The following is a 17,199-nucleotide window of genomic DNA, read 5'->3' on the forward strand; positions in this document are numbered from 1 at the left end:
ATCTGATCTAAGTTCTATTTATACATTGAACTAAGATCGTGGCTTGCATCACCACTAACTAGGTCGTGGCTTGCATCACCACTAACTAGGTAGTGGATGTCGTGGAGGTCATGAGATCCTGCATGGGTCCACTATCTCTTTGTTTGGTCCGCTATCCTGCATGAGATCCTGCATGAGTTGACACCACTAAATAGATCGTGTAGTGGAGGTCGTGGAGGTTCTGCATGAGTCCACTATCTCCCAGTTCGGTCGAATACTGAGACCGAACTTCTGAACTATTGCCGAGCAGCTTTTGCCGATCTGAGGGTAGAGCTGGATTGGTCGGCTTTTACCGAGCTGTAGGCTGGGGCCGAACTCTTTGGTAATGCCGAACTTATTGGTCGGCTTTTACCGAGCTGTAGGCTGGGGCCGAACTCTTTGGTAATGCGGCTGGGGCCGAACTCTTTGGTAATGCCGAACTGATACTCTTCCTTGGGCTTTGGGCTGATGGGCCGTCACTGCTATTGGGCTTGTTTAGTACGTACCCCATCACTACCCCCCCCGAAAAGCGAAGTGAATCACTTCGGCGAAGCGAGTCACTTCGGCATTCTGGATAAAGGTACGGGGGAGGCTGACGTCAGGGGACGTGCCTTGCGCGTGACTGCATTAAATGCGACAGTAAAATCCGGCCGTTGAATCCTGAAAAGGTGGGATTCGAAACGGTGCGATGATTTTGAAATCTTCTCCGAATCTGATAAATACGTCCTTTCTTCATCATTTGAACACTTTTGCTATTGCTTCTTCTGCATTCTCTCTCTCTTTTGCGTAAAAATTTCCTTCCACTTTCAAGAATTTCTTCAGAATTTCTTCAGACTTTCAAAGAGTAAGAACCATGTCTTCTTCTTCTTCTTCTGAGTCAGGTAGCGGTAGGAAAGGGGGTAAGGGGTCTTCTAGCCGGAAAGAATCCGGGGAGAAGACCGTAGAGTATTTTCACAGCATCTTGAGTAAGGATACTGTGATATCCTTACACGAAAAATATTTTTTTCCTGGGGGGAAGGTTGCGATTCCCGACGACCTTCATAGAGCTGACTCGCCGCCGGAGGGTTACGCCACCGTTTATGAAGCCGGCTTGGAATGCGGGCTTCGTTTCCCTCTTCCCCCTGCCTTTGTAGAGCTGCTAGATTTTTTTCAACTCCCTTTAGGTCAGGTGACTCCGAACTCTTGGAGGCACTTATCGGCCTTTGCTGCCGAACTGCGTAGGCTAGATAAGGATCTGTCTCTGAGGGCAATCCTTAATTTCTTCCAGTTTAAGAGGAAGGGATCTTGGTTTTACTTGATCCCTTTACAGCCCTTCAGGGCCTTTTGTAAGACCAAATGGCCGAAATGGCAAAATCGCTTCTTTTTTTATAATAGGACAGCGGCTCCGGGCTTTTCCTGGAGAGGGCCGAAGTCCGTGATTCCTCATCCTCGGTTAGAACCGTTGGACGAGCTCGAGGGCGAGCTCAATAAGATTCCTATGATTAAGAAGCAGTACCTGGAATCTGAGCTCGTCAAGGGCGACTTCGTGTTCGACTCCTCGTCTTCGGACGAAGAGACCGAGGGTGAGGAATTCTTTTTTGTGCCTTACTGCTTTTGTGGCGAAAACTAACCTTGCTTTCTTGCTTTTTGGCAGTGAACATGCTAAATAAGATTAGCCGCAAATCCTCCGAGCTTAAGGAGCCGGAGAAACAGAAGGCTACCAGCTCGGCGCCTGATGCCGAGAAGAATCCGAAGAGGCAGAAGACCTCTTCTTCGGATCCAAAAGAGCCGGAGTCCACTTCGGCAAAGAGGAAGGGGAAGACCCAGAAGCCCCCAAGAGCGCCGGAGAGAGACATCGTCTTGGCGCCTCCTTCGGAGCATGTCTGTGAGCCTTTTGCATGGCCAACGGACTTTGCCGAGGTAACTTCTCTTCTTGATTCTTTGGCTTTGCTTCTTTCCTATGTTTTTTTTTGTGGCCCCTCGGTTGACTTTTTCCTTTTTCCATTTTCAGAGGAACGATATGCTCTCCAAGCTCGTCGCCGTTGAACTCTCCAAAGCGTCCAACGATTATGCTGAGATGCAGAGGAAGTTGGCGGCTGCTCGTCACCAGGCCGAACAGGCTAAGGCAGACTTTGAGAAGGCCAGAGCTGCTAGGATCTCGGCCCAGGATGAAGCCCAGTTTGCCAAAAACCAGCTCGTCATCCAGCGAGAGCAGACGAAACGGAGGGATGCTGCCGCCGTGGTTGCCCAAGGGGAGGTTCTCCGTGCTTTCGCGGAGAAACTCTTTCTGAGCAATCAATTTTCGGCCTTTGTCGGTGATCTGCTGAAACTGATGACCGATAATGCCGAGCAGGGGCCCGAAGTCGTTCTGCCGCTGTACGGCCGAGAGATAGCAGCTCGTCTCCAGAGTCTGCCGCTCCTTGAGGAGCTTGCTTCGTCCTCAGTCCTGCTTTCTGCTGACCGAGTTCGTAGTTGCCGAGCTGACCGGGACGAGAATATGGAGGCTATCTTTGCCTCCTTAGGGCCAGTTTCACCCGCTCCAATTTTCCACGGAGAGGGTGAGACCGAGCAGCTTGATCTGCAGACCGGAGACAGGCAGGCCGAGCAAGAGGTGCTGCTGATCGGTGATGGGGGCACAGAGCAGGCCGGGAGGAGCAGGGAGGCCGAGGCTGAAGCTGAGGCAGACAAGGAGAAGGAAGCTGAACCTCACCGAGGAGCCGGAGACGAAGCTGGCGGAGTATGATTTCGTCTCCCTTCTCTTAGTTTAGTTTCTTCCTTGTTGTAAAATGGCCTTGAAGCCCTCCTTGTGTAAAAAAAAAAAAAATTTTCTTATGAAAAAATTCTTCTTTCTGCACTTGTGTCTTCGTATAGCTTTTCATACTCTCTTTTACTCCTGTTGTGGTTTACTACCTGCTCAGTAAACTGAAATGCCGAACTGACATAGCTGCTTTGTATTCTTAACTCTTAAGGAGCTGGAGGTACTTCACTTGAAGCGGCTGTATTCTTCCGCTTTAGACGAAGCTGAGAAAAAAGCCATGGCTGACCAGATGAAGAATGACGAACTCTTGGCTTGTTTAGTGAAGCTGGAGGCCGACAATAAGGACTTAGAGTCCGAAAAGAAAGATCTGGAGGCCGAGCTGAACACTGCCGTCGCTGAGAGGACTGCGTATGAGGATTTCATCTGCAGGCGCGGGGGAATGACCATCTCTGAAGTTCAGGAACGAGTTGACGAACTGTGGGAGGAATATCAGTACTCCGGAGGAACAATGCGCTGGAGAGCTCGGCTTGCCAACAAGTCGTGAAATCATTGCGGCGCTGGGCTTCTCGGTACGACATCATTCTTTCCCGGCGTCCCTCAATCGAGAGATTCCTTAGGCATTTCCCGCCAACAGATGGTCGCACTCCAGCTCAAACCCCTGATTCACTTGCTCAAAACCGTACTCCAAGTCAGCAACGAACTCAGGAACAGCCGGAAACGTCAAGACGAGAACGGACTCAGGAGCAACCGGAAACGTCAAGACAAGGACGAACTGAAGTTCGTAGAGGAGCTGTGATTATGAGTGAGCAAGATCAACAAATGCTTCGTGAAGAGACTCTTCGCCGCCGAGGTGCTAGAGCTTCCCGGGCTCAGGGAAGAGGCGGTAGGTCGATTAGAGCATCTCGTCGACCTGCTTATTCTTCAGCTGCCGAGAACGCCCGAACTCGGCTTCACGAGGATTTTTTGAATAGGTGGCTCAACTTTAGCAACCGTGGACAGTAGAATAGTCCTTTGTAATAGCGTAACGCCTTCTCGTAGGGCAGCGGAGTTGTATGCCGAACAAGATTTAATAAATGAAATCTCCATTTCGCTTCTATCACTGCGTATTTACAGCTCAGCGAAAAAATTTCATCGTGCTCGTCCTCGGTCTTATGAAGTAAACTTCTTTGACCGGACTCGTCTTTGGTCTTATGAAGTAAACTTCTTTGACCGAACTTGGTCCTCGGTCTTATGAAATAAACTTCTTTGACCGGACTCGTCTTTGGTCTTATGAAGTAAACTTCTTTGACCGGACTCGTCTTTGGTCTTATGAAGTAAATTTCTTTGACTGGACTAAGCTTGTGTCCTAATTTGGCGAGTTTTATCGCTCGGATCGGACTTTCCTTTGTCCTAATTTGGGGATCGGACTTTCCCTTGTCCTAATTCGGCGAGTTTTATCGCGTGGATCGGACTTTCCCTTGTCCTAATTCGGCGAGTTTTATCGCGTGGATCGGACTTTCCCTTTGTTGCAGTTCGTTTCAGACGAACTGCTTATTTCTTAAGCTGAATTGTGGTCTTGTATCCTCCTTAGAAGCTTGGACTCACAATCGTTGGCTTATATATGTTCTAAAAAGGGGATCAGCCTTCGAAGAACAAGATACCTCAGTAACATTTGTAAGAGACGACGCACATAGACAGACAAAACGCACATAGACAAACAAAACGCACATAGACAAACATGACACACATAGACAAACATGAAAAACAAGTAAAAAACAAAGAAAGCACATACCCCTAGGACCGAACTAGACACAAGACTGACTGACCGGACTGTCTCTTACAAATGGAACTTCTTGAGGTTGGAAATGTACCATGTTCGGGGTACTTGTTCTCCTGACATGTGAGTCAGTTTATAAGACCCTTTGCCGAGGACTTCTGACACCCGATATGGACCTTCCCATGTGGGTTCGAGTTTGCCCAGCTTTTCTGCTCGGCTTACTTCGTTGTTTCTCAAGACGAGATCTCCCACTTGAAATTGCAGCTTTTTCACCCTTTGGTTATAATACCGGGCTACTTGCTCCTTGTACTTGGCTGCTTTTATGCAGGCCAATTCTCTTCTTTCTTCGGCAAGATCTAGTTCGGCTCTTAGTCCGTCATCATTCATTTCTGAAGAGAAATTTAGAGTTCGGGGACTGGGTACGCCGATCTCAACCGGAATCACGGCTTCAGTGCCGTACACCAGACTGCACGGAGTTTCACCGTTGGAGGTTTTGGGTGTAGTTCGGTAGGACCATAGGACTTGAGGGAGATTTTCTACCCATTGTCCTTTGGCTTGTTCTAACCGAGCTTTTAACCCTTTCACCAAGATACGGTTTGTTACCTCCGTTTGTCCGTTTGCTTGTGGGTGGGAGACCGAAGTGAACCGCTGTTGAATATTCAGCTCTTGGCACCAATTCTTGAATGTCTTGTCGGTGAACTGAGTCCCATTATCCGAAATGAGGATGTGGGGTATGCCAAATCGGCACACTATGTTCTTCCAGACGAAATCCAATGCCTTCGAGCTCGTTATCGTAGCTAAAGGTTCAGCCTCCACCCACTTCGTGAAGTAATCCACGGCAACGATAAGGAATTTCATTTGCCGAGGAGCTTGTGGTAGTGGTCCTACTATGTCTATGCCCCATTGCATAAAAGGCCAAGGGCTTTGCATAGCACATAGATCGGTCTGCGGCATCCTTGGGATATTTGCATGGATTTGGCACTTCGTACATGTCTTGACGAGCTGCACTGCTTCTTGTACCAAAGTTGGCCAATAATATCCCCATCTCAGAACTTTTTTAGCTAAAGCTCTAGCTCCGATGTGGCTACCGCAAGATCCTTCATGAACTTCCCTAAGGATGTAGTCCGTCTCTTCTGGTCCTACACATCGCAATAACGGTTGAAGGTAGGACTTTCTGTATAGGACTCCTTCATGAAGTTCATACCGAAGTGCTCGGCATGTGACTTTCCGAGCTTCTCTCTTATCCTCGGGCAGTTGTCCTTGATCTAGATACTGTAAGATCGGCGTCATCCAGTTCGGCGAGCTGGTTACTGAATGTACCTCAGCTTCATCAATGCTTCGGTGTAGTAATTCCTCCACCTTTGAGCTCGGATATGAGGCCAACTTACTTAAAGTATCTGCTCGGCTGTTTTCCGCTCTGGGAATGCGGATTATCCGAAAATAAGAGAAACTTCGGCTAATGCTTTGCGCTTTGTCCAAGTATTTTTTCATCCTCTCATCTCGGGCTTCACTTGTACCCAGCATGTGATTCACTATGACTTGTGAATCACAATGGATTTTGAGAGATTTGACAAATAGACTTTGCGCTAAGTGAAGTCCGGCAAGGAGGGCTTCGTATTCGGCTTCGTTATTAGTAGTTGGGAATAAGAACCGAAGTGAATAAGTTACCTCGTGTCCGTCGGGAGCGATAAGTAGAATACCAGCTCCACTTCCCGTTTTATTCGAAGCTCCATCTACGAATCCGCTCCAGCAATCCGGCGGCTCTACTTCGGATTCCAGGGGCTGTGCTAGTTCGGTATTGGCAGAATTTTTCTGTTCGGCAATGACAGGGATTACTTGATCGAACTTTGCCTCTGTAAGAAAATCTGCCAAGGCTTGTCCCTTGATGGCTTTCCGAGGTAGGTATTCGATTGAGTGTTCTCCTAACTCTATGGCCCATTTGGCGATTCTGCCTGATGCTTCTGGCTTGGTCAAAACTTGCCGAAGTGGCAGATCGGTTAAGACGCATACCTTGTGAGCATAGAAGTATGGCCGCAGTCTCCTTGCTGCATTTACTAATGCCAGAGCAATTTTTTCCAGAGGTTGATACCTTGTTTCTGGACCTCTTAATGCTCGGCTTGTAAAGTAGATGGGAAGCTGCTTTAGGCCTTCTTCTCGTACAAGCACCGCGCTAATGGTTTGATCAGATGCCGCTAAGTATAAGAATATCACTTCGGCATCGGTTGGAGCAGAGAGAATTGGAAGCTTGGCTAAATAACTTTTGAGCTCGTCAAAAGCCTTTTTCTGCTCGGCTCCCCACTCAAACTTTGATGCCTTTTTCAACACTTTGAAGAACGGCAGTTGCTTTTCGGCTGCTTGGGAAAGGAATCTATTCAGTGCGGCTAGACATCCAGTTAGCCTTTGCACATCATGTATGGACTTCGACATCGCCATGTTCTGAACAACTTGAACTTTTGAGGAATTTGCCTTGAGTCCGTCCTTTGAAACCCAACAACCCAGAAACTTTCCCGAATCTACCAAAAAGGTACATTTTTGGGGATTGAGTTTGAGGTTGGCTTTTTTGAGCACGTCGAGGGTGGATTTGAGGTTGTCTTCGTACTCCGAAGTGCTTCTGCTTTTGACGACTATGTCGTCAACATACACTTCAACCTCTTTTCCTATCAAATGCCGAAAAAGCTTATCTACCATCCTTTGATATGTGGCTCCGGCATTCTTTAAACCGAATGACATCTTTTTATAAGCAAAGATGCCGAAGTCAGTAATGAAAGCCGTTTTTGAAGCATCATTCTCATCCATTAAAACTTGGTGGTAGCCTTTGTATAAATCAAGAAAACAGAAAATTTCGAAGCCGATCAAAGCTTCTACTTTTTTATCTATGTTCGGAAGGGGATAGCAATCTTTAGGACAGTGCTTGTTTAGATCGGTAAAATCTATGCACATCCTCCATCCTCCTTCTTTTTTCTTGATCATCACAGGATTGGCCACCCAAGAAGGATATTTCACCTCGAATAATACATCCGCTTTCAATAATTGGCGGACTTCGTCATGGATGACTTGATTTCTTTCTGCCGCAAAGAGTCTTTGCTTCTGTTTTATAGGCCGGACTGAAGGATCAATATTTAACCGATGAGTGATTACCTCAGGGGGCACTCCGGTCATGTCCAACGGAGACCATGCAAAAACATCTTTGTACTCCTTGAGGAGCTGGATGGTCTTTTCCCGGAGTAGAGGCGTTCCCGCGAAACCGATCTTGACCGTTCTGGATGGATCATCTTCGTATAACTGAACGGTCATTGAGTTCGACTCTGGTGTGACTTCGGTCATTTCGCTTGCCTCAGACTCCGGCTGCTGTGATTGCTATGCTTGATGATGCCGATCTGATTGCTCGGCACTTTTAAGCGCAATCTGCAGACACTCTTTTGCTCTCTTTTGATCACCTCGGATGACCGCTATCCCACCTTTAGTGGGAATCTTGATGGTGAGGTGATAAGTAGAGCAAACGGCCCGAACTGTGTTGAGCCAGTCTCTTCCCAAGATGATGTTGTACGGGGACCGAGCTTTTACCACAAAGAACTCGATCATCGTACTGGAGCTTGTAGGCGCTTTTCCCACCGTGATCGGAAGGCTGATAATACCTTCAGGGCGGGTGTCCTCCTGGGCGAAACTTTTCAGAGGAAGTGGAGCCGGACTGAGCCGAGCTGGATCCACTTCTAGTTTATCGAAACATTCTTTAAAAAGAATGCTGACTGACGCTCCGGTATCCACAAACACTCTGTGGATCAGTTTGTTTGCCACTCCGGCTTGGATGACAATAGCGTCTTGATGAGGAGAGATGGCCGGGACGGGATCTGCATCTGAAAATGTAATCACTTCGTCCTGCTTCAGCCTTTTATGCGTTGGCTCCTCTCGATTGAAGCCTCTGCGCTCTGACTTCAGGGACGATTTAGTCTTCCCGGCAGGGAGAGCATCAATAGTCAGGATTACTCCATCATATTGCAGCTCGTCATCGTCTTCGGGGTCCTGTTGCTTTTTCAGATCCTGAGGAGCGCAGTTTGCACCTCTCTGCTTTTTGTTCTTTTTCGGCTGCTTGCTTTGGTATTTTTTTAACGTCCCTGCTTTCACAAGAGCATCAATACCTGCAGCCAAATGTCGGCACTCCTCGGTATCGTGACCGTGGTCTTGATGGAAAGAGCAATATTGATCCTGAGGTCGACGCGCGGCCGATTTCGTCATCCGCTTTGGTTTTTCGAACATATCGGAATGCAGTTCGAAAATTTCCGCTCTCGACTTGTTCAATGGTACGAACTGAGCGGGCGGCTTCTCGGGATTGAGACGTGGCCCCAATCGGTCTTGCACCGGAGTCCTTTGAATCCTTTCAAAAGGAGTTCGGCGAGGATGTCCCTGATCGCCAAAAGGAGTTCGGCGAGGATGTCCCTGATCGCTATGATCGGGCTTCCTCCTGTCTCCTCGGGATGAGCTGTCTAAAGACCGTTTGCGACGGTCTGCCTCATCGGCACGGGAGAACTGGTCCGCAATGTCCCACATCTCTTGAACTGTTTGCGGACTGCATTCCACGAGCTTTCTGTAGAGAGCTCCGGGCAGGATTCCATTTTGGAATGCCGAAATGACAAGTAGATCATTGAGATCATCTACTTGTAGGCATTCCTTGTGGAATCTCGTCATAAAGTCGCTGATCTTTTCGTCGCGACCTTGACGTATAGAAAGCAGCTGAGCCGAAGTGATTCGGGCTTCCGCTTTCTGAAAGAACCTCCTGTGGAAAGCATCCATTAGATCTTGGTAAGATCTAATGCTGCCTTGGGGGAGGCTATCGAACCACCTTCTTGCGTTCCCGATAAGCAGCTCGGGAAACAGCTTGCACATATGGACCTCATTGAGACCCTGGTTCGCCATGTTATACTGATAGCGTCCCAGGAAGTCATGAGGATTCTCTAACCCGTCATAAGTCATCGACGGAGTTCGGTAGTTCTGTGGCAAGGGAGTTTGGGTGATATCGTCCGAGAACGGAGTCTTCAATGCTCCGTACATGGCGAACCCGACATCTCTTCGGTATGGAGGAGATGGAGTTCTCCTGTGATTCCGGTACCGAGGAGGAACAGGAACATGTCGGGGTTGAGGATTCTTCTTCCTGGAAGACACGACACTACTGCGGTAGTGACTTTCATGTCTGGATGAGGAGGGAGAATCCACCGTTTTCGTCTCCGGCTTTTGGCCCTTTTGCAGGAAAATTAAGAACTCTTCCTGCTTCTCGGCCAAAAACAACTTGACAGCCTCGTTCAAATCGGGCTGCTGGGAAGACTCGGTGCGATGAGTCTTTGAGCGGCTTGTTCCTTCTCCGTGAGAACTGGAAGTAGATTTCTCCCGAGGCTGTTTTCCAGACCTGCGGGCTGGACTAGCTTCCTCATGGTTATCATGAACGGTATTATGGGTGTTACGTGATCTGGTATGCATTTTTTTTTTGGGGTGGAAAAAAGGGTCAAAAATTCGCTTTATCACAAATTTGGTTCTCTGTTCCCACAGACGGCGCCAGTGATGGTTGGGCGAATTTTTGATGGTAGTAAATGCAGGTAATGAATATAGATCACGACACAAGGAATTACGTGGTTCGATTTACTGAAGTAAATCTACGTCCACGGGAAGAAAGGAGGGCAAGATTGTATTGCTTGATCTGGTTTACAGCTTACAAATACAGCCTTGCTATATGTTATTTGATGTCTAGCCCCTCCTCTATCTGATCTAAGTTCTATTTATACATTGAACTAAGATCGTGGCTTGCATCACCACTAACTAGGTCGTGGCTTGCATCACCACTAACTAGGTAGTGGATGTCGTGGAGGTCATGAGATCCTGCATGGGTCCACTATCTCTTTGTTTGGTCCGCTATCCTGCATGAGATCCTGCATGAGTTGACACCACTAAATAGATCGTGTAGTGGAGGTCGTGGAGGTTCTGCATGAGTCCACTATCTCCCAGTTCGGTCGAATACTGAGACCGAACTTCTGAACTATTGCCGAGCAGCTTTTGCCGATCTGAGGGTAGAGCTGGATTGGTCGGCTTTTACCGAGCTGTAGGCTGGGGCCGAACTCTTTGGTAATGCCGAACTTATTGGTCGGCTTTTACCGAGCTGTAGGCTGGGGCCGAACTCTTTGGTAATGCGGCTGGGGCCGAACTCTTTGGTAATGCCGAACTGATACTCTTCCTTGGGCTTTGGGCTGATGGGCCGTCACTGCTATTGGGCTTGTTTAGTACGTACCCCATCAGGGATGATCGAACCATATCCTGAACCTGAACTACTAAAATACTATTAGAAAGTGCTAATGGAAGAGTAAGGATCTCTTTCAGAGGTGAAGATTAGTAGGCGCGAAAATCATACGCAAGAGGTCTACTCTACGAAAATCTAGAAGTGAATACTAGCCATTACAATCAATTTTTTTAGGCCAGATAAAATAAAGCACACCAAAATATTGTGCTTCTGATAAGAAAACGTGTGACTTCTGAGTTCCAGAAGATGAAACTTCAAGGGAACTGTTGAAACTTGTCTTGTTTCCTTCTCAACCCCTCAGGTTTTAGTATTTACTAGCCACGAACTATAAGGGGCCTCTGCATCCAATACAAAGAACTGAACCAAAGAATGCAACATAAAACAGATCGATATTGGTCATCCATCCTAAGACAGGAAACTGCATTCTTGTCCTGTTCCATGTTAGACATTGGGATCGAAACATGAGCAAATTACTTGTCACAGATCTCTTTGGGAGAAGAGCCCTCCTCCATTGCCTTAGCCTCTGTTGCAGTGCCGTATTCATCCGTGCCACAAACATAGACCACGTTATAGCCCCTCATCCGGCAGTAGCGCGCAAAGACATCGGCGCTCAGAACACCTAAATCAGTTCCCCAAACAGAACTTAACATGAGAAATTCAATTTATATAGACAGAGAGACGCAAAATTGAAGCGGGAATTACTTCCGATGATGTTGCCGAGGTGCGGGACGTTGTTCACATAAGGCAAGGCGCTTGTGATGAGGATGTTCCGCTTCCCTTGTATCGGCAGCTTCGCCGCTGCGCTGCGAATGTGATCGCCCATTTTCTACAAGCCTTCTATGTTTTCAGCTGAATATAAATACTCCATCTGCTGTGCTGACATGTCAGACTGCCAGTTTCTTATAGAAGCCATTCCAACTGATTTGTCAACTTCAGTCTACCTAATTTCCATTTTTCTTATGTCATTTTTATTTTTTTAAATAAATATAGTATTACATTACTATAGGGTACAGTATTATATTTTACATTCATATTTTATTTATAAATTAATTTTATGGAGTACTAACTTTTTTCATTAATTATTTCTTACATATTTATTTTTTATAGATCCAAAGTGGATTATACTACATTGTAAGCAAAGAGATGCTATTTTATCAAATCAAGAGTGAATCATTCCAACACTCTCAATATCTATGCAATTTGCACATTACGACAATATGTTAGTTATATATAGTATGACTGCATGCTACAATATACTCCCTCCTTCCCATAAAGATTGTCTCACTTTGACAGGGTACGAGTTTTAAAAAATGTAATTAAAAGTGGATTGAAAAAGTTAGTGGAACGTGAATCTTACTTTTATATATTAATTTTATAATAAAATGTGATTAAGAATAAATTAGTGGAAAATGAGAGTCCACTACCAAAAATAGCAAAAAGTGAAATGAGACAAATTTTGTGGGACGGACGAAAATGAAAAAATGAGATAATTTTTGTGGGACGGAGGGAGTAGTATTTTAATTGAAAATAATTTTTTTCTATTCACTTAACATATTAAACGTAAATTTCATATAAAAAATAAATGTATCACGAATAATAAGGTGTTATCACTCTTCACAAATACATGTCTACCTATTAAATGAGCTATTGATTTTCTTAATTTATGAAACGTTTCTAAAAATTTACACTGAATATTAAAAATTGTCATTTACATCTTCCTTCCAAATTAAACATGGAATCAACTTTATTTTCTTAAGAAAGTAGATACGTGTAAAAAAGCAAAGAAATATGCACAAGTATCCAATCAACAAAATTGGTACTAATATTTACTAATTGACTGAATAATTAATCACAATGCATAGTAAAGAGGGAATATCATATCATATCATATCACATCACATCAAATTATGTTACTTTATCTAAGTGAAAACGATAACTGATATAGTAGTAGTATCAATTTATGTTATTATCAAATAGAATCGCACAAATTCAAAATTCTACACTTCATCTATACGAGTGAATATCACATCATATCACTTGATATTAGTATTTAGTACTAGTATATACACATTTTTGGATGCTTAGATGTTCTTCTCTAATATGGAGTAACAAATTTGAGAATAGCAAAGAGGATAGCTTATAGTGTAAAATACAATGTTTTCATAAAATACAATAAATTTGCTACGAAACTTTATGATTTCATTATGAAAAGTAATGGATTAATAAAAAAAAAATCTTAAACTATAAATATATTCATAAAAGAGTTGATTATTTATAAACTCACAAATTTTGGTCAAATCTCGATTACCCATTTCATAATTAGAATGACAAATTGTGGAACTTTAAAATTCAATTTTGGCGCACCCGTATAATTTTTGGTGATGTGAATGAATAGTAACACATACGTATACTAATGTGATTACATGAATAGACGATACTATCATTTTGAGCCTAATAAAACTAAAAAATAATAAAAATTTAATTGAGACAGTTGAGAATTTTTGTGATTTCAGTATTATCATTCAAATTTCGAAAGACAACATTACTCTCAGACTCTCAAACTACACTTTTATTTTTAAATCAGATTTAGCTGAACTTACGAAATATAAAGAATTACCACAATAAAAAAGAATATACTGTATATAGCACAAAAGAATATACTGTACTAAAACGAGTATTTAAGCATAATAATCCTAAATAATTTTGTAATTGCAAAATAAGTTAAAAACGAGGAAGAAAAGAATCCGGCTATGTACTTCAATTCGCGTATACGAACACATATAGGTACGCGCATACAGCGGTGATATCTGTATTATTTCTGCCGAATTTCGAAGGGTTCGTTGTGTGAATGCAGCGGCCGCTGCTGCAGATCTGAGTTTTTAGGTCAGTTTGCTTTGTGATTCGACGATTTTCATGTGCGCGTGTGTTTGTGGTGAACGTAATGCGGAAAATTAAGCGGTGCGGGTATTTGATTGATCGAGGAAACTAATTATATTCCTTTTTAATGATTTATTGGATATGGATAGCTGCTATTGGGAAACGGTTGGCGGTTTGTTGAGTGGAATGATCGGTGCCTTGTTTGGGATATTTTCTATGATCTGCGTGCTGTTGAATATTTGATTTAGAGATCGGTTTGGTGGATGTTAGTCTGGCATTATTAATTTGTTATTGTTAACCATCAGCTAATTTGTTGCTTCTGAATATATTTATTCATGTCCACTGTTTCATTTATAGGAGTATTCTGGTATTTATATTGATTGTGGAGGTTGATTCATTTTACTATTACATTTCCAAAATGTGAGAAAATCTTAGTGGCTGAGTCTGATGTCATTTTTAGATGTATTTTCGAGCATGCACACCTTTTTAGCTAAGAAACAAAGTTGAGATTTCTGCTAAATATATTGTTGTTATGTGTGGCTATGTGTAAAGTTCCTTATGCTGTAGTTTACCGACGCCATCGAGCTCTGACATCGTGTAGAATTTATCAGCTCTGTGTGTGACTCGAATCACTTTTCCTCAACATTAAAACTCTACATCAATCATCAATTTCTACACTATTTTTCTTATATTATTGAAGTAAGAGTTGGTGAAATTAAGCTATGCTTGGATTTCTTACCCCTTTTCCCTAGCAATTGAGATTCTATATATGCTATCAATATCTGTTGGGCCTGCTATCTTTGATACTATTTCTGTTGGTTCTTAGTTCAATTGCCATAGAGCAATGGAATAGACTAGTGACAGGATGATTTCAAGTGTTCTTTTGATTGTATTTGTCAACTAGATTTGTGATTCACTCTCCCATGTGCAGCATGCTTAGTTGGTCAAATATTACCTTTATTCTTTATTGAAGAAGCTCTGAAGTAAATTTATCAAACCAAGTGAAATTTTCTAAACGAAATGGGAGAAATGCAAAAACGGCTAGAGTAGAGATTCCAACCTCGATTATAAGAGCTCTAAGAATTTCATCAGAAAATAAGAGTCTAAGAAAAGAAAGGCTGTAAAAAAGTGACATGTGCATTCAAGTGTTCATGTTAAGATTGCTACCCCCTACTTCACTATATTGCTGTAGATCCTAAGCTCATACTAGAATGGTGTAATGATGTTTACTTGAATGTCTTAATGCTTGATTCCTCATAGATGGCCTATTGCTGGTTTGTGTGTAAATGTCCACATCATGCTCCTTCCACTATTTCTGACTTGTGTAAATTGTTTCAGAATTCTATTTCCAGCCTGAATTACTAAAGTTCTGACAATAAGATTAGGCGAGGCAGTTCACTTTATTGGCAGTGTATCAAAATTAAAGGTTTTAATCGAAATTTCATGGTTCAGTTGTATATGACATATTGATGAGATGATCAAAGTATATGGTTTCTAATATTTGCCGTGTTAATGACATGCCCCCCTCCCCCTGATCTCATTGGAGCAATTTTTTTCCATCAGTGTCTCTGAGTTGATTTATACTTATATTTGCTCATGAAGGTTATTCAATTTATACTTTCTAAGTTGGCTCATATCTGGTCTGCACACTCAATCAGATAAATTTTCTCTGTAGGATTCTGGAAATAGTTACGTCCGAGCGCACTCTAAGAAAGACTAATAACAGCGAAGCTTAAGTACTGAGAAATGGAAAATCTGTCAAGTTTTTGGGGCCCTGTGACATCCACACATGAGTGGTGTGAGCTGAATTATGTCCACTCTTCCTATATTGCTGAATTTTTCAACACCATATCTAATGTCCCATGCATCCTCCTAGCACTAATTGGTCTTGTTAATTCTTTGAAATATCGATTTGAGAAAAGGTTCAGTGTCCTTCACCTATCAAATATGATACTTGGCATTGGCAGCATGATATATCATGCCACATTGCAGCGACTGTAAGTTCTTTTATTGTGTCCTTGCCTTTTCTGCTTTCCTATTTGAAATCAGATCTATGTCCTGTGTTACTATCATCTTTAAACATGTGACATGTAGTGGACAATACTGCTTCTCGTCGGTCTCTACGTTTTGTATGATAGTCGAGTGTCGTAATGCTTGTTCATTAGGGGACACCATATACAATTAATGAAACCTGTTGTTGGAACAAATTTCAGAATTGGATTGTCAGTTGCGATTTTAATAGTAAAAGAGAATTTATATGAGTCCTGTGTACTAGACAAGTGTGAGGCTTATGATGTAACATGGCTTTTAGTTTAATTAGGCTTCAAATTGTTATAAGCAAGCAGATTGACTATTTCTGTAACATGCTTGAAGTTGGTCTCATATAGAAGGGCTAAGACAGTATGACGTTATGATCATAGTTTTGAGTACCTATTTAGTTAAACTTATCGAAAAGTAGGGTATATCTAAATTAGTTATGCAAGTCAGACAGTTTCTGTGAAATAGTTCATCTAAGCTGCATCTAGTATTGATATATCTAGCACTATTTTTTTATAATAACCCATTAATTTGAATTTCTTCAGGCAGCAGCAAGGGGACGAAACACCTATGGTGTGGGAAATGCTCCTTTACATCTACATTCTCTACTCTCCCGACTGGCATTATCGAAGTACAATGCCCACGTTTTTGTTTCTCTATGGCGCAGCATTCGCAGTTGCACACTCACAAGTTCGCTTCAACCTTGGTTTCAAGGTACACTACGGACTGCTTTGTCTCCTTTGCATTCCCAGGATGTACAAGTATTACATTCACACAGAAGACAGAGCTGCTAAGCGGCTGGCAAAGCTCTATGTGGCCACTCTTGTGACAGCAACCATCTGCTGGCTAGCCGACCGTCTCTTCTGCAAGGATATTTCGCTGTGGCACTTCAATCCACAGGGTCATGCCTTGTGGCATGTTTTAATGGGTTTCAACTCGTACTTCGCCAACACGTTTTTGATGTTCTGCCGAGCACAACAACGAGGGTGGAATCCCAAAGTAAAGCACTTTTTGGGTATGTTCCCTTACGTGAACATTCAAAAACCAAAAGCACAGTGAAATGGATATTAATTGTGAGAAAGTGCGAATATGTTACGTGCTGGTTGGGAAAAACTGAGATTCATTTTTTGCTCTTTAATTTTGTTTTGAAACATGTATGTAAATCATAGCTGGAAGTAAACTTAGATGGTTGATATTTAAATTTTGACTGTAAAAGTAGAATATTACTATGAGGTAGCATATTTTCATATATCGTGTGACAAGAACAGTTTCTAGTCTTGGTCAATTGGATTTTACGGTGGCTTACAAAATATTTGTGGGCTGATTGAGATGTTTGTTCTATGGAATTTTGGGATAATAATTATTTTATTTTTATTATGATAATTGGGTTTTCCGATAAAATTCAAAATATACAGTTTGTATTTTCAAGTTTCCACCTTTAAATTTGTTATCTAATTTTAAAACACAATCTGAATATCTGTTCCAAACATCAAA

At 43.0% G+C, this 17,199-nt stretch overlaps 2 protein-coding genes across 5 annotated transcripts; one reads left to right on the top strand and one right to left on the bottom strand.

Annotated features, from left to right (window-relative positions):
• Positions 1 to 10,751: 10,751 nt before the first annotated feature.
• On the bottom strand, positions 10,752 to 11,706 carry LOC121807802 (probable methionine--tRNA ligase). Its single transcript, XM_042208131.1, has 3 exons — positions 11,494 to 11,706; positions 11,266 to 11,410; positions 10,752 to 10,814 (listed from the first exon to the last, which is right to left on the bottom strand). Exons 1-3 carry the CDS (start codon positions 11,612 to 11,614, stop codon positions 10,787 to 10,789), a joined length of 294 nt encoding a protein of 97 aa, XP_042064065.1. The 5' UTR covers positions 11,615 to 11,706; the 3' UTR covers positions 10,752 to 10,786.
• A 1,790-nt stretch (positions 11,707 to 13,496) lies between these two features.
• LOC121807196 (alkaline ceramidase-like) lies at positions 13,497 to 17,088 on the top strand. Of its 4 annotated transcripts, none has more exons than XM_042207411.1 (3): positions 13,497 to 13,674; positions 15,344 to 15,665; positions 16,251 to 17,088. In XM_042207411.1, exons 2-3 carry the CDS (start codon positions 15,415 to 15,417, stop codon positions 16,762 to 16,764), a joined length of 765 nt encoding a protein of 254 aa, XP_042063345.1. In that variant the 5' UTR covers positions 13,497 to 13,674; positions 15,344 to 15,414; the 3' UTR covers positions 16,765 to 17,088. The 4 variants fall into 4 exon arrangements, with proteins under 4 accessions (XP_042063345.1, XP_042063346.1, XP_042063348.1 ...); XM_042207412.1 differs by having other exon boundaries at positions 13,501 to 13,575; XM_042207414.1 differs by lacking the exon at positions 13,497 to 13,674 and adding an exon at positions 13,721 to 14,367.
• Positions 17,089 to 17,199: the final 111 nt, after the last annotated feature.

Source organism: Salvia splendens, chromosome 6 (assembly GCF_004379255.2).
Source record: "Salvia splendens isolate huo1 chromosome 6, SspV2, whole genome shotgun sequence".
NCBI lineage: Eukaryota > Viridiplantae > Streptophyta > Magnoliopsida > Lamiales > Lamiaceae > Salvia > Salvia splendens.